This window comes from Micropterus salmoides, unplaced genomic scaffold (assembly GCF_014851395.1).
Source record: "Micropterus salmoides isolate LMB-PRFRI ecotype aquatic unplaced genomic scaffold, ASM1485139v1 Ms_hic_scaffold_10, whole genome shotgun sequence".
Taxonomy (NCBI): Eukaryota; Metazoa; Chordata; class Actinopteri; order Centrarchiformes; family Centrarchidae; genus Micropterus; species Micropterus salmoides.
In genome coordinates this window covers 22199065-22216743 of record NW_024040041.1, presented here as the reverse complement: position 1 = coordinate 22216743, position 17679 = coordinate 22199065, and the positions used below count along the sequence as shown (strand labels likewise).

At 39.1% G+C, this 17679-nt stretch overlaps 1 protein-coding gene across 1 annotated transcript; it reads left to right on the top strand.

The window, feature by feature from the left end:
- The first annotated feature begins 1538 nt into the window (after positions 1 to 1538).
- LOC119896480 (myosin heavy chain, fast skeletal muscle-like) lies at positions 1539 to 15221 on the top strand. The gene is made up of 41 exons (XM_038709916.1): positions 1539 to 1580; positions 1969 to 2023; positions 2138 to 2360; positions 2596 to 2739; positions 3236 to 3392; positions 3516 to 3543; positions 3630 to 3741; positions 3829 to 3921; positions 4005 to 4068; positions 4168 to 4266; positions 4356 to 4459; positions 4542 to 4680; positions 4783 to 4901; positions 5007 to 5156; positions 5244 to 5414; positions 5501 to 5807; positions 6161 to 6234; positions 6315 to 6402; positions 6487 to 6604; positions 6702 to 6825; positions 6909 to 7045; positions 7186 to 7441; positions 9742 to 9984; positions 10074 to 10250; positions 10365 to 10510; positions 10624 to 10714; positions 10820 to 11209; positions 11328 to 11454; positions 11539 to 11657; positions 11849 to 12045; positions 12131 to 12314; positions 12403 to 12568; positions 12871 to 12995; positions 13104 to 13412; positions 13503 to 13706; positions 13796 to 13921; positions 14037 to 14207; positions 14324 to 14428; positions 14521 to 14616; positions 14745 to 14876; positions 15104 to 15221. The coding sequence occupies exons 3-41, from the start codon at positions 2157 to 2159 to the stop codon at positions 15119 to 15121; spliced, it is 5814 nt and encodes a 1937-aa protein (XP_038565844.1). The 5' UTR covers positions 1539 to 1580; positions 1969 to 2023; positions 2138 to 2156; the 3' UTR covers positions 15122 to 15221.
- The last annotated feature ends 2458 nt before the right edge of the window (positions 15222 to 17679 follow it).

Below are 17679 nucleotides of genomic sequence, written 5' to 3'. Positions count from 1 at the left end.
CATAGGCCAGCAAGAAAGTAGGGAGGGGGACAATTGTATAGGCTACACACAAGAGAATCGGGCCTACTGGAGCCTGGACCCTTAAGCACTTTGTCTCTCTCTCTCTTACACACAAACACACCTACACCTACACACACACACACACACACACACACACACTGTATCAAAATATCAATTTTAAAGCAAAGACCTAATGTAATCAGTATCAGAAGCAAATAGAGTGATGGAAACTACTTGTGTGTTGGTCACTTGGACACTAAGTCCTCACACCATCTGCTCAGTATGTGTCATAGATCCAGCTCCAAAGAGGTCAACATTAGTTAACTATTGGACTCAAAAATGTCTTAATGAACATTATCCCTCTTCCAGGACACTTATCATGAGTCTTTAACAGATGTCACCTCCTTAGTATCAAATGTAGCAACTGGGTGAAGTCATTTTGCCTTGTGTGGAACTTATTTTGGGCCTGATGTCAAACGAGTTGCCAACTGTTTTCATATCCATTTAAGGAGTTATACAAGAGGCGATTGAGCTTATATGGCTAATACCTCATCATTAATTTTATTACAGGAATATGAGATGTGGCAGAGTCCTGTAACTCTAGACCACAAACATTGGGTCATTCTTAAACCAAGCTCTATGTATGTATCTGACATATGATAAAAACATTAATTTATGTGAACAATTAAGATGGTGCTTTTATTTTTATTTATAAGATTATATAGTGCACAAACACAAGTATATACTTTATGGCATAGATTTTGAGGTGTTCTTTAGGCATTGTTGACAAACGTAAGTTTCATGATGTCACAGGGTTTTGTTAAATTATTATTGCAAAACATTAATAAGCATTATGAATCACTCTCCGCCAGACTTAGGTTAACCCATAAATGTATGTATATATAAAGATGAATATTATTATTTAATTAAAATGTGTTGACAACTGTCTTATAATAATGTCATTTAGAGGTGAACTTTATTTTTGCGTCCTGCAATTGAATACGAATGGACTTTGGAAGACTTTCCAAAACACTCCCACACTGCCACTGAATTTTAAAAAAAGATGGTCGATGTTCACAACATGTTTCAACTTTAATGTCCTTTAATTCAAGAACTATATTTACTGTAATTGTACACAAACCTTATTCTGCACTATTAAATGAATGATACAATTTCACTTTCTTGCCTGCATTTGGAGGCAGTAGTGGAGCAACATTTACAGCAGCAAGCTTGTAACTAACTAAGATAATCGAGGGCAGAAATGCATAAGCACCTACTTCTTTCTCTCCAAATAATCTGACATTTATGGGTCCTTAAGTTGTCCCTTAAGCCTTATTAGGTTTAAAGGAATGTCTTTATGTTTGAACAAAGCATTACATTTTTATTAAAATATAGTTACAATTTGGAGATGTGAATTATGCATGCCAACTCCTTAACCACCACTGACACAAAATAAGCAACAGAGGGAAAAGAGGCCATGACCATACCGAGTGAGCGGCTATGTGCTGACCAGTCACTCCCACCCTCTATAAAAGGGGCAGCTCTAGACTTTTGCATGAACTGATAGCCTCCCAACACAGGTGAGTGTATTCACACAGACATCAGTTTGTACTCTTACACATTGTTGTGTTGCTAATTATTTTTGCATATTAAAATACCTTAGTGGTAGTCTTGAGTTTCTTGAAATATTCTTAATACATTGAAGATGTGGCTTCATTTAAAAAACACACAATTAACTACTTTGTGTTGATATCTAATACACACCCTGTCTTATCATATACATTGCAAATGTTGGGGATGGAGAAATTTTTAACTTTAATGATTTAACTGAATACAGTTAGCATACAATATATTATTAAGTCTAAATACATGTTCCTGTCTTTGCCCTCTACTGTTTTCAAATTGACTGAACAATAAAAAAAAAAATTGAAACAAGTTATTTTATCATGTTTAATAATGTTTTTATAGCATCTTGGGACTCCACCAGAAACTGCCCACTCATTCTTTTCTGGAACAAGCAGAGGTAAAAGATATCATCCTAAAAAATATGAAATTGCCACCACCTGGAGACAAGACCATATATATATCTATATCATGTTGATATGTTAAAATTATTGTGGACTCTTCACCTTTTCAGACTCCACTGAAGTGCCACCATGAGCACGGACGCGGAGATGGAGCAGTATGGCCCAGCGGCCATATACCTCCGAAAATCAGAGAGGGAGAGGATTGAGGCACAAGCCAGTCCTTTTGATGCCAAAACTGCCGTCTTTGTGGCTGATGCGGATGAGATGTACCTCAAGGGTAAACTTGTGAAGAAAGAAGGTGGCAAAGCCACGGTTGACACAGACAGTGGAAAGGTAGGTGATTCATTATTTTACTTTTTGAAACGTAACTTCCCTCTTTTTGTAGGAGGATGCAATTTTATCCATGAGTGTGTATTTAAAACAACATTTTAGTAAAAAAACTAGTGACCTATACATTTATCATTGTATTCAAAATTCAATAACACTGTGAACAACAATGGTATCCATCTGAATGTTTTTATTCGAAATGATTTCTTAGTAAAAACAATCACTTTATTTCCCGATTCAGACGGTCACTGTAAAAGAGGACGACATCCATCCGAGGAATCCCCCAAAGTATGACAAAATTGAGGACATGGTCATGATGACCCACCTCAATGAGCCTTGTGTGTTGTATAACCTCAAAGAGCGTTATGCATCATGGATGATCTACGTGAGTTTCCACCATACTATACAAATTCAATGTGTATGTAGATATGTATATTTGTCCGTAATTTGTTCATTCTTAACAGGAATAGATGGAACAAGTAGAACATCCTCTGCAGATACAGAACATTTACTAAACACTGAAATTATGTATAATTATTACATTATATTGGTCAAATAAACACTAAAATTTCCCCACAAAGATTTGTATAACTTGAGAGGGAACAGCATTAAAAAGTTGAGCTGTTACTTGTCACTTTGATTAGTTTGACACTAATCTTTAGTGTATATGAAGTACAACGTAGTATAGACTTGAGTATTTAGAGTATATAATTTGGAGAATATAATAAAACCAAAAGTATAAAAATTAAAAATCTGTCTGCTATACTTCAGCACCATGTACAGAGCCAAAAATTTATCAACACACAAGGGATTTTGGTCATTTGTTAACAACGAGTATGGCATCTCCCCTGATCCCCTCTCAATGCTCTCTCCTATTACAGACCTACTCTGGGTTGTTCTGCGTTGTTGTGAATCCCTACAAGTGGCTTCCTGTATATGATGCTGTAGTTGTGGGAGCATACAGAGGAAAGAAGAGGATTGAGGCACCACCCCACATCTTCTCCATCTCAGACAATGCCTATCAGTTCATGCAAATTGGTAAGATGAATCTTTCTAGTGTTCAAATATGAATACACAGAGGTTAAATGTATGTTAAACAAAAACTTATCGAAAGAATGATAAAAATGGAATTCAGATGAAGCATGTATGTTTGTATTTCAGATCGTGAGAATCAGTCTGTCCTGATTACGTGAGTATTAAACTAACGATCATGTTAAATCTTTATAAACTTTATAATTTGAAGCAGAATCTTGACATTGTGTTTTTGTTCCCAAGTGGAGAATCCGGTGCAGGAAAGACTGTCAACACCAAGCGTGTCATCCAGTACTTTGCAACAATTGCAGCTATTGGAGCTAAGAAGGCTGAGCCAGTACCTGGCAAAATGCAGGTAAAATTGGTTGTTTAAGATAAACTGTTTGTTAGAGGAAAATTAATTTGAAAGCATCACTCATGTAAGTCAAATCTTCTCATGCAGGGCTCCCTTGAGGACCAAATCGTTGCGGCCAACCCTCTACTAGAGTCCTATGGTAATGCCAAGACTGTGAGGAACGACAACTCCTCTCGCTTTGTAAGTAGTTCAGGAAATATCTTAAAACTTTTGTTACTGCTAAAATACAAAAACTGATTTTTATTAATGATCTTGCATTTTAGGGTAAATTCATCAGAATCCACTTTGGCACGACTGGCAAGCTGGCATCAGCTGATATTGAAACATGTAAGTTTTAACCAAGTCAATGACTCATCTCTGACAAAGTTATACATTATAATGTAATACAGTAATCTTAAAGTTTGTAGTTAAATTTATTCATCTTAGATCTGCTGGAGAAGTCCCGTGTCACCTACCAGTTGTCTGCTGAGAGGAGTTACCATATCTTCTATCAGCTGATGACTGGCCACAAGCCTGAGATCGTGGGTATGTACTACATGAAACTGAAATGTAAATGTAAACGATACAACAAATAACACCAAATAACACTATGTATTTCTGTTGTGCTCCTCTAGAGGCTCTTCTGATCACCACCAACCCCTATGACTACCCAATGATCAGTATGGGTCAAATCACTGTCAAAAGCATTGATGATGTGGAGGAGTTTATTGCAACAGATGTAAGATGACAATGTAGTTAAATAGTCAGTGTACTGGGAAAATGTTTTACATACCAATAGCTTTGCTTCATTTACAATGCAGATGGCAATTGATATCTTGGGCTTCACCGCTGAGGAGAAATTGGGCATCTACAAGCTGACAGGAGCTGTGATGCATCATGGCAACATGAAATTCAAACAAAAGCAGCGTGAGGAGCAGGCTGAACCTGATGGCAATGAGGGTAACTGTTAAAATAATACATCTTCTTCATACAAATATTTTAGTGTGAAAAATATTCCTTAGTCAATGTGTCCTTAATACTCATTGTCTTTCTTTCCTACAGTGGCTGATAAAATCGCTTACCTCCTGGGCCTGAACTCTGCCGATATGCTGAAAGCTCTGTGCTACCCAAGAGTCAAGGTCGGAAACGAGATGGTGACCAAAGGTCAAACTGTGCCACAGGTGATGAAAAGAAAATTTGATGTTTGAAAGAAATATGGAAATACTTGCATTTGGATATGAAAAAGTTATTCAAAGAAATGACCATAATAATATCATTGGTTCTAGGTCAACAATTCTGTTGGTGCTCTGTGTAAGTCTGTCTATGAGAAAATGTTCTTGTGGATGGTCATCCGTATCAATGAGATGCTGGACACAAAGCAGGCAAGACAGTACTACATTGGAGTGTTGGATATCGCTGGATTTGAGATCTTTGATGTGAGTAGTTGAAAATATCTGAGCAGTTGTAAAGTTCACACTTATTTTGGCATGAAATTCAACATTTTTTTTTTTCTGTAATTACAGTACAACAGCTTGGAGCAACTCTGCATCAACTTCACCAATGAGAAACTGCAACAGTTTTTCAATCACACCATGTTTGTTCTGGAGCAAGAGGAGTACAAGAAAGAAGGCATTGAGTGGGAGTTCATTGACTTTGGTATGGACTTGGCTTCCTGCATCGAGCTTATCGAGAAGGTAAGTAATGACTACAGAAGACATGATTTGTTTGTTCATGTGCAAATGTTTACTTCCACAGTTAATCTAATGTAAATTTCTCTTAGCCACTGGGAATCTTCTCCATCCTTGAAGAGGAGTGCATGTTCCCCAAGGCCTCTGACACAACTTTCAAGAACAAGCTGCATGATCAGCATCTTGGCAAGACCAAGGCCTTTGAGAAGCCAAAGCCTGGAAAGGGCAAAGCTGAGGCTCACTTCTCCCTGGTTCACTATGCTGGTACAGTGGACTACAATATCACTGGCTGGCTGGACAAGAACAAGGACCCCCTGAATGACTCAGTTATTCAGCTCTACCAGAAAGCTTCAAACAAACTACTGGCCTTCCTGTATGCATCCCATGGTGCAGCCGATGGTAAGAAATAAGAGTGAACAGAGCATTCAGAAACTTTGTGTATCTGGTACAAATATTTTAACCTGCTGAAATGTTTTCTACTTTAACTATAGAGAAACATTTCCCTCCAGTTCATTAGCTATTGGCAACTAATCAGAAAGTGCAGTTTACATTTATAATGTTACCCGGGGTACAGTAAGTTTGTTATGACGGGTAAGAAACTGTGCCTGTTTCACTTGGGTCAGGCTTAGTAAGAAACTCTGTGGTTATATACAGTACTAATTAATGCATATTAAAACATCTAATCCATATTCCACAGAGAAGAAAGCTTAAAACAGGTTCTACAGTGTAATTTCTTTTCTTTTGCAAAACAGAGGCCGCTGCTGGGGGCAAGAAGGGTGGCAAGAAGAAGGGTGGTGCCTTCCAGACTGTGTCTGCTGTTTTCAGAGTATGTATGGTTTAAAATTTTTGGAAAGCTATTACGAACCTGATATTGAAATACTGACCAATTATCCTGCTGATCCACAGGAGAACTTGGGCAAGCTGATGAGCAACTTGAGGAGCACTCACCCTCATTTTGTCCGTTGCCTGATTCCTAATGAATCAAAGACACCTGGTAAGATGCTCATAACCGAGTATTGTGCACTATGTGTGACACGGTAATCTAAAGTAATTTAAATAATACCTTTGCAATGTGCAGGTCTTATGGAGAACTTCTTGGTCATCCACCAGCTGAGGTGTAACGGTGTGCTGGAAGGCATCAGAATCTGCAGAAAGGGCTTCCCCAGCAGAATCCTCTACGGTGACTTCAAGCAGAGGTGATTTTTCAGTAGAAATACTTCAAGTTATTATGATGTAAAACACCAGGCTGAGAAGTAAGATAAATATGAGTAACAACATCATTTTCTCTTCCAGATACAAAGTATTGAATGCCAGTGTCATCCCTGAGGGACAGTTCATTGACAACAAGAAAGCTTCAGAGAAGCTGCTGGGCTCCATTGATGTGGACCACACTCAGTACATGTTTGGACACACAAAGGTTCATAGACAATATTAACAGATTAAGTTGTCCTGTTACAGCAATGTGTACGAAGGACTGATTTCCTTCACTTGACAAAACAGGTGTTCTTCAAAGCTGGTCTGCTGGGTCAGCTGGAGGAGATGAGAGATGAGAAACTGTTTACGCTGGTGACCATGACTCAGGCTCTCTGCAGAGGATATCTCATGAGGAGGGAGTTTGTTAAGATGATGGAGAGGAGGTATGATTCTCACTTAGTGCACTAAACTTTACTGTCCAATTATATAGGTTACAGATATTTTTTGTTAAATTATTATCCTCAGCAGTTCTACAAAATCACATTTCAGGAGCAATGACACTATATCGGTATTCTTTTTTCAGGGAATCTATCTTTGCCATTCAGTACAATATCCGTTCATTCATGAATGTGAAAAACTGGCCATGGCTGAAACTGTACTTTAAGATCAAGCCTCTCCTGAAGAGTGCTGAGACTGAGAAGGAGCTGCAACAGATGAAGGAGAACTATGATAAGATGAAATCCGACCTGGCTGCTGCCCTGGCCAAGAAGAAGGAGCTGGAGGAGAAGATGGTTTCTCTGTTGCAAGAAAAGAATGACCTGCAACTCCAAGTGGCTTCAGTAAGTAGGAAACAAAGCAAATGTGATTATATTACATATACACTTCACAAATTTATCACGGTTACTCACATTTTCAGATATCTAGGCCACATACTTTCCTTGTCTTTTCACATGCCTTACCAAAGTTGTAGATTAACTAAATAAACAATTAAATAAAACCTATGAATATTTAAATATTTAAAACTGCAGTGTCTCCTACTTCTGACAGTGATAGTAACACTTGCTTATGACGTGATCTGCTCATACTGAGTTGATTGGTCACAAGGTCGCTCCTCCTTAAGCTCTGGTAAACCAATCATTGCTGGATGGCATAAAGCACACACTACCGGTTTTCCAGCGTGGGGACGTTGCCATAGACACCGGATTTAAAATTTACCTGACAGGGATAGGCTTAACCAGCATTGTGTGAACTAATTTGGTAAGGGCTTGAATGTAACCGACACTTCTTTAAAAAGTGTTACAACCATCCATGATACATAAAACTAGGCACTTTCTTGATTTTAATATTTTCCAGATTGCCCTATGCAGTCTGGGACCACCAAGCCTGTACTCCAGGGTTACCAGCATTCATTTGTCAGCACTGTGACCAGTACTCCCCATTCCCATGTTGTTCACAAGTTGCCGTATGTATCGTCACTTGACCTTTTCCATGATCGGTCTCCGCTGGTGGAGAGGGTAGAAAAGCGTATGGGCAGCTTGTCAGAAGAACTAGTGCGCAAGAAAAGGCCCCGGTACGCCAAAGACTAAAATCTAGAAGTGCTGGTATACATACCGCTGGTCACTTCAAGCACTGACTGTGAATCTGAATAAGAATATACACACATTGACACACACACACACACACACACACACACATTAATTTTTGGTTAGACCTAAGGAAGTACAGAGATCTTTAATTAACTCCATTTTAGTAGTATTTATTAAGTATACTTCTAAGTAAGTTTATTCTATAGATACATTTACATACACATACTGTCCATGCCGTGAGTCATCAGACAAAGTCTATTACAGCAAGAGAGAAAATTTGTTCTTTTATATAACTACCTGTTTTGGAAGCATATCATGCAGTGTGGCATCTATTTTTGATTTTTTGTGTGATTGTTACAACTTACCCCAGCATGTGTTACAACCTACCCAGCTATTGGGGTAGGTTGTGAAAAGGGAACACATTGCATTTGACATCATCTCACGAGGTCTGTGATATTCTTGTAGAGGATTGAATTGAATTGTGCCATTTGTAGTGAACAAATGTGGGTACTTTGTATAAAAGTTTGAGAACTCTAGCTAAGAAATTCAGTGAGTTATAGTTACTGAAGCAAAGAGTGTTACAACCATACCTAGTCTCCCCTACCAAACTAACTAACTAACTAACATATTGTGTTTTCAAAATGTAGGGGAGAGCCAGGACGATTGAAACGCGAGACAAATGAAACTAAACGAGTCTGATACTGTATGCCAAACTACCTTCGACACAGTCCACAGTACTTAACAGAACCGGGAAAAATCAGGTGGATACGTCACACTTTTCACGTCACAGTTATACGAAAGAAGCTGTTTTCAATCATGGAAAGTAAATTCACTCAAGTGATCATTTTTTTTGAATGATGAGTTGTGTTTATTGTTCCATGTGCCATGGTCATGATAATATGAAAGATTAGTTAGTATTTTAACACATCCTGAAGTTTTAAATGTCAATGCTTGAAGCTAGTGAAGTTTAAACGTTAGGAGTCAGTGCCATTCTACCTTATTTAGATACGGCGGGAGGGGCGGCAGAGTCCACTAGGCTGCAGGCTAGACCACCGGGATAGTCATAGCCAATCTTCAGAGTAGACCAGGAAAGCAGGCTGCAGATTTACATAAAAAGGGCAGCCAATATCTAATCCAAATGTGCATTAGCTGTTGGATTTTTTAGTTAGCTAGCTAAGTTATATTTATACTATTTTCTATTAAGAAAAAGGACATAATGAGTTTGCAATTACGTATTAAGAAGGGCAGTGTCAAGCATTCTAAATAAAAACAAGAATAACATAAACTATTTAAATGTTCATCATTGTGTTTCTTCCGTCCCACCCCTGTGTTTCATCTGTCCCGCACAGTAGGGACGAATGAAACAATGCGCACCTTTCCTTCAAGGTGAAATTATGAAGTCGTTCCACATTTTAACAAGATAACACCTGGCATTGATAGAACACACACTTGATTTGTTGATGACAACAACAAATGATTTCTGTTGGTAACGTTATATTTTAAAATGACGTATATCTGAAAAGTGTTTAATTTGTCCTGGCTCTCCCCTACAGGAAGGGGAGAACCTCTCTGATGCTGAGGAAAGGTGTGAAGGGCTCATTAAGAGCAAGATCCAGCTTGAAGCTAAACTCAAAGAGACAACTGAGAGACTGGAGGATGAAGAGGAAATCAATGCTGAGCTGACTGGTAAGAAGAGGAAGCTGGAGGATGAATGCTCTGAGCTGAAGAAAGACATTGATGACTTGGAGCTCACCTTGGCTAAAGTGGAGAAGGAGAAGCATGCCACAGAAAACAAGGTTCCTATAATTTTAAATCTATCATCTTTTAAACATAGACTATTTAGATGTAAAGTGATGGAAATAATGCACCTTTCACATCATTTCAGGTGAAAAACCTGACAGAGGAGATGGCATCTCAAGATGAGTCTATTGCCAAGTTAACAAAGGAGAAGAAAGCCCTCCAAGAGGCCCACCAGCAAACACTTGATGATCTCCAGGCAGAGGAAGACAAAGTCAACACTCTGACCAAGGCCAAGACAAAGCTGGAGCAGCAAGTGGACGATGTAAGAAAACTGTTGTTTTTTTTGCGGGGTTTTGCCCTATAATTAATTGGTATTCTTGGTATTGATGCTCTCTGAAATGCCACAAATCAACCATCATGAACTGTCATCTGATAGCTTGAGGGATCACTGGAGCAGGAGAAGAAGCTCCGCATGGACCTTGAGCGAGCCAAGAGAAAGCTTGAGGGAGATCTGAAACTGGCCCAAGAATCCATAATGGATCTGGAGAATGACAAGCAGCAATCTGATGAGAAAATCAAAAAGTAAGTTTTTTGTTGGTTTAAGGTTATTAATACTATTTTTAGTATCTCATACATTAAACTCTGATAACAGTACAAACTATGAAAGTAAAAGCTTTCTTGGTATCCTCATCAAGGAAAGACTTTGAGACCAGCCAGCTCCTCAGCAAGATTGAGGATGAACAGTCTCTTTGTGCTCAGCTTCAGAAAAAGATCAAGGAACTCCAGGTGACATATTCAACTTATATACAGTATTAGATGCATACACATCAGGCTCAGTAAACCCAAAACAACATGTTAAATTCCAGTTAATAAACCTATCATCAAATCTAGGCTCGTATTGAGGAGCTGGAGGAAGAGATTGAGGCTGAGAGGGCTGCTCGGGCGAAGGTAGAGAAGCAGAGGGCTGACCTCTCCAGGGAGCTTGAGGAGATCAGTGAGAGGCTTGAGGAAGCTGGTGGAGCAACAGCTTCCCAGATTGAGATGAACAAGAAGCGTGAAGCTGAGTTCCAGAAGCTGCGTCGTGATCTTGAAGAGTCAACCCTGCAACATGAAGCTACCGCATCAGCTCTCCGCAAGAAGCAGGCAGACAGTGTTGCAGAGCTGGGAGAGCAGATCGACAACCTCCAGCGTGTCAAGCAGAAGCTGGAGAAGGAGAAGAGTGAGTACAAGATGGAGATTGATGACCTCTCCAGCAACATGGAGGCTGTTGCTAAAGCTAAGGTGTGTGGTTTATTTTAAGTAAGGGATTTTCATTATGCTAAGAAATATGAACTGTAACTTGTAAATATGACAATAGACTTAAACTTAATTCTACATCATCATGTTTTGTTGTTTAAAGGGAAACTTGGAGAAAATGTGCAGAACTCTTGAGGACCAGTTTAGTGAGCTCAAAGCCAAAAATGATGAGAACGTTCGCCAGCTGAATGACGTTAATGGACAGAAGGCCAGACTGCAGACAGAGAATGGTGAGTCATCAGTAAAGAAAAACTAGTAATGGAAACCAGTAATGATCATTTTGATAAATAACACATTTACATATTGACATTCAGGTGAGTATTCCCGCCAGCTTGAGGAGAAGGAAGCTCTTGTTTCCCAGCTGACCAGGGGCAAGCAGGCCTTCACTCAGCAAATTGAGGAGTTTAAGAGGCACGTTGAGGAGGAAGTGAAGGTATAACAAGTTTACATGTCCTCTTATTAGGTTTTAACAGATTGAGTTATTCTTTTAAAATGTAGTCAATAAAAAAAACAAGTATATTCTAATAAGACTTTAAATGCCTTAATGTTTCAACTTGATTGAGTACTTATTTATTATTTGTCTGCTTCATAGGTAAGTTATAAATGTTTTTTCATGTTCAACAGGCCAAGAATGCCCTGGCCCATGCTGTTCAGTCAGCTCGCCATGACTGTGATCTGCTCAGAGAGCAGTTTGAGGAGGAGCAGGAAGCCAAGGCTGAGCTGCAGCGAGGAATGTCTAAGGCCAACAGTGAGGTGGCTCAGTGGAGATCCAAATATGAGACTGATGCTATCCAGCGCACTGAGGAGCTGGAAGAATCCAAGTAAGTCACTAACCTTTCAGTGTTTAAATTAGTTTTCATTTCAACTGTTCACTTTTACCAATTAAAACATTCTTCTTCACTACAGGAAAAAGCTTGCCCAGCGCCTGCAGGATGCTGAGGAATCCATTGAGGCTGTGAACTCAAAGTGTGCCTCTTTGGAGAAGACCAAGCAGAGACTGCAGGGTGAGGTGGAGGACCTCATGATTGATGTGGAGAGAGCTAATGGTCTGGCTGCCAACCTTGATAAGAAGCAGAGGAACTTTGATAAGGTATAAGGACATCAAGGACACAATCATTCGAGTAAAACAAAAATCAATCTTAGAAAGTAATCATTGATGTTCATCTATATAATTCTAGGTCCTGGCAGATTGGAAACAAAAGTATGAGGAGGGCCAGGCAGAGCTGGAAGGAGCCCAGAAGGAGGCTCGTTCTCTCAGCACTGAATTGTTCAAAATGAAGAACTCTTATGAGGAGGCTCTGGATCAGCTGGAGACCATGAAGAGAGAGAACAAGAACCTGCAACGTATGTCACGTATTCTCACTAAAATAAAAATGTAACTTGTGTGGGTTCTTCTCAAGTGTAGTTTATGAACCTATATCGCATTAAAATCTCCTTTGTTTGCATGGAAAGGGTATGATTGCCCCAACTACATTTCAATTTATGGTACACTTTTTGAAATTGACTTCATGCTTAGTTTGCCTACTCCAAACTTGAATTATTTGTTTAAAAATAGTATGTACTGTGCACTATGCAGTACTATATATTTTGCAGGACAGTGTCTTTAGGTCACTATTAACTGTATTTTGGTTTTCATTGTACTTTAGAGGAGATCTCAGACCTGACTGAACAGCTTGGTGAGACTGGAAAGAGTATCCACGAACTGGAGAAAGCAAAGAAAACTGTGGAGACTGAAAAGACTGAAATTCAATCAGCACTGGAGGAAGCTGAGGTAATACATTTTCAAATTATAGAAATGTTGTGTTATACTTAAATCAAATAAGTTCATGTCATTGTAATTCAGTATTCACTGAAGTGACTTTTCTCAAAATCTTTAAAGGGTACACTGGAGCATGAGGAGGCCAAGATTCTCCGTGTTCAGCTTGAGCTCAACCAGATCAAAGGTGAGGTTGACAGGAAGCTGGCAGAGAAGGATGAGGAGATGGAGCAAATCAAGAGGAACAGCCAGAGGGTGATTGACTCTATGCAGAGCAATCTTGACAGTGAGGTCAGGAGCAGGAATGATGCCCTGAGAGTCAAGAAGAAGATGGAAGGAGACCTGAATGAGATGGAGATTCAGCTGAGCCATGCCAACAGGCAGGCTGCTGAGGCCCAGAAACAACTGAGGAATGTCCAGGGACAGCTGAAGGTGAGGTTTATATGATCAATTACGTATAAAAAAAACAAGTAAATGGTACAGAAGGTTAATTGTATTTTCTGTTTTGTTTTTTGTTGCCAGGATGCCCAACTGCACCTTGATGATGCTGTCAGAGGACAGGAAGACATGAAGGAGCAGGTTGCCATGGTGGAGCGCAGAAATGGCCTGATGGTGGCTGAGATTGAGGAGCTGAGAGCCGCTCTGGAGCAGACAGAGAGAGGACGCAAAGTGGCTGAGCAGGAGCTGGTTGATGCTAGTGAGCGTGTTGGACTGCTTCACTCTCAGGTGTGTTTTTATTAATTCACAAGAATTCAATCCCATCAAACATATGAGCCACATACCTATAAAATATAATTACTTTATTCAATATTTAGAACACCAGTCTTCTGAACACCAAGAAGAAACTGGAGGCTGACCTTGTCCAAGTTCAGGGTGAAGTGGATGATTCTGTTCAGGAAGCAAGAAATGCTGAGGAGAAAGCCAAAAAGGCTATCACTGATGTGAGTTTATGTTAATGAGTCTTCTTTTAAATAAAATACTACATCGCCAAATACTTGCTCATGTTTGATGTCCACCATTAATGTCAATATTTTTCCAAACTGTCCATCATTTCAGGCTGCCATGATGGCTGAGGAGCTGAAGAAGGAGCAGGACACCAGCTCTCACCTGGAGAGGATGAAGAAGAACCTGGAGGTCACAGTCAAGGACCTGCAGCATCGCCTGGATGAGGCTGAGAACCTCGCCATGAAGGGTGGCAAGAAGCAGCTCCAGAAACTGGAGTCCAGGGTATGACCTGTATATACTACAAGATTTTTATGATGTAAACTGCACTTTCAGTGGGTAGAATAAATTCAATCGTCCTTAGTACTACAAGTTTTATATTACTGATCAACATGTTACAGGTCCATGAGCTGGAAGCTGAAGTTGAGGCTGAACAGAGACGCGGAGCTGATGCTGTTAAAGGAGTTCGCAAATATGAGAGGAGAGTGAAGGAGCTGACCTACCAGGTAATTTATTATTTAATTAAAAACTACAATGAGTTCTTAATGTCTTGATTTTGTCTCTTTACATCATTTGTTAAAATCCTTTATCTGTGTAGACTGAGGAGGACAAGAAGAATGTGACCAGACTTCAGGATCTGGTGGACAAGCTGCAGCTCAAAGTCAAGACTTACAAGAGACAGGCTGAGGAAGCCGTGAGTCAAATGTTTTGTGATCTTGCATTTAGGAATAAATAGTGAGATAAATAAACCATACTAATATGATGCAATATTTAAAATATAACTGTAATATACTGTAACTGTATACTATAAACCCTTCACAGGAGGAGCAGGCCAACACTCACATGTCTAGGCTCAGGAAGGTTCAGCATGAGATGGAAGAAGCTCAGGAACGTGCTGACATTGCTGAGTCCCAGGTCAACAAGCTGAGAGTCAAGAGCCGTGATGCTGGAAAGGTATCTTTGTTGTTTGCATGATCGCAATATCAGTTGAGTTGACAATAGAAGTCATGAAATTATTTGATGCTGTGTACTTTCAGTGTTGACAGTGTAAATAAATACCACGTGTGATATAATACCCAAAACATTTCATATTTGACTTTCCACATTAAATGACAAAATAACTTAATTGGTAACTTGATTCCTAAATTTCCATGCTAAATGATTTTCCTCTCTTTTTTTAGTCTGAGTCTGCTGAGTAAGAGTCATCCTCCAGTTGACGACTTTCAACAGTATTCATAAAATATGAACCAGCTGTTGGGGGTTCTTTTACATTTCAATAAAGATGAGAATTGTCATCGATTTCCTGAATCCTGTCATTTTCTTTCTGACGACTAATTTATATGATGATGGTAATATGGTGCCTTGAGAGGAATGAATAATTATTGGTATAGTTATTGGTACTGCTTCTAAAAGTCTAAAAGTATACAGAAAAACTTTATTGTCAGACCAACATGTTCCAGCTTGTGAAAGTCTCAGAAAATGATGGGGAAGCAAGAGCTTCACCATGAAAAGCCATCTGGTCTTCAGTTCAATTGTTAATTTTGTTTATTGATGCAACAATTTGAATTCAATTTTATCTATATTGCGCCAATTCACAACAGAGATAATCTCATAGCACTTTTCATACAGAGCAGTCCAGACAGTAGCCTATACTTTGTAAATACAATTTTGTATAGATTTTGAATATTTATTGTTGGCTAAATTTCTCCTCCACTGGTGAATTAGACCACACAATTCATGACACAATAACCAATAACAATAACCATACAAGATCAGAAATGAATCTTGCCTGAGCCTTGTCAATCATCATCCAGTATAGGCCAAAATAACATGGACATATCTGTGTGCAGATTGGTAGAGTTCAGTCACTCACACAGATATTGTATGATCAACATCTTATTTAGTTGTTGGCAACAAGTACATCTAAACGAAATGTTGTTTTCTACGGACCAAGGAGCATAAACAGTACAAGAATAAACTACAACAAATCACAACATACAACATTAGACAGAGCAACACAGCCCTGAAACTATTCACCCAACAAGGCCGTAATCAAAATGGGTAGGCATTATATTAATAGGCAATATAGAGTATATATATGTTGCTATTCTATGACAGGTAAACATTAGCAAATGTAATGATAATCATAACTAAACTTAACAAATTGTGATTATTATTACAACCATTTCTATTATAACGGTGTAGTCTACTGCAGTTCTACGTGTTTTTTTCAAGTGGTGTAGCCATACCCAGCAGAAGCTGTTGTTCGACTGCTGTGGGTAAGTCAAAAACACTGTACTGCTCTTTTCAGATGTATTAAAAAGTGTAAATCTAGAATGTAATGAGTGTTATGTAGGCTATATCACTGTTGATTGTGGTAATTTTTGTAGTGTTATTAAAGTGATACATTTATGAATAGTCTTGCAGTATTATACTAAATTCTTGTCAGAATGTTAGCTAGCTAGTACATGTTGAAGAGTGATTCTGAGCCAGGTTCAGGTGTGATGGAGAAGTGAAGACTAACGAAAACTTAACATAGCAAGGTTTAATGAGATTCGGCCGAGGAGATACATAGGGCCGGATTATCCAATGGGCATTATGGGCACAAGCCCATTTTTATTGTTTACATTTCAGATATTGACATCATGTATAACCAATAAAAAGCACAATTTTTTTATTTTATTTAACCCGAATTATATCATTGGTCAAGTCCAAGTGGTGAAAGCACGTAACAACCCGCCCCTAACATTAGTCATCAAATAACCCATTGCTGAATCAAGCCAATTGTTTGATAGTTGTCGTAGTTCAAAATGAGTGAGAGAAGTGGTTGTAGTGAATGCAAACGAAACAGAGAAGAAGAGTGGAGGGAGGCGCCTTTATATGTGCCATATATTCAAAAGGAGCCAGGTGGAGAATCAGGGTGAAGAAGTTGTGGAAGATGACCAGCAAGCTAACCAGAGACCGGAGGAGGGGCAACATAACCTGAGGCTAGCTGTAGCAGCAGCAGGAGCAGCAGCTGCACAATGGATTTATCAGCTGTCTGACCCTTTGGTCTCACCCGTAGTTGAGGAGGGCAATCAACGAAGATGCTCGCACCAATTGTGGACCTGCTGCCTTTCATAACGGAAGGATATCCAGCCTCAGCCCGTGATTGGGGTTTTGGTGTTAAGGTGCGCTAAGTTAATGACCTGCTGTGTTGTCAACTCCCAAATTGATAAAAAGTTTAGTTTAAAGCAGATCCCCAATTCACCATGCACAGGTAATGTTTTTGCTTTGCCTGTATGCTTTATTAAACTAAGAAAATATTGTAACAGCTGGAGAGAGTGCAATGGTAGACCACTGGCGGGAGGAGCTCAAGCGGGTTGTGACTGTTTTTAAGTGAAAGAGGGTTGCCTTATGTGGCGACGATGAAGTAACCTATATTCTGTATGTGTGTTTGTGTGTGAATTATGGAAGAATCTGATTCATGGAACTGGACTGGTAGAGGTGAGGCAGTATGTGCTAACATAATGCTAGTGAGCACCCAGGTCAAAAAGTAGTATGCTTTAGTGTCTTAGAAATATGCATTAAGTATACAAAAGTCATTACAAGTATACTTTTTGTGCTTAATTTAAAGTACCTTTAACATGTACTTTTTAAAAGTGTACTTCAAAATAGATGTCATTAAGTTCAACTTCAATATACTAAAAATAAATATACTAATTTTATAATACTTAAAGTGGTATTTCAATGTATTTATAAAAAGTGTACTTTATTG

Bases quoted from the DNA above. Each gene is read 5' to 3' on its own strand.
- LOC119896480 (XM_038709916.1), top strand. From the start codon at position 2,157: ATGAGCACGGACGCGGAGATGGAGCAGTATGGCCCAGCGGCCATATAC. The intron at 3,544-3,629 runs GTGAGTATTAAA...TTTGTTCCCAAG, and splicing joins AATCAGTCTGTCCTGATTAC to TGGAGAATCCGGTGCAGGAA. The intron at 14,208-14,323 runs GTATGACCTGTA...AACATGTTACAG, and splicing joins TCCAGAAACTGGAGTCCAGG to GTCCATGAGCTGGAAGCTGA.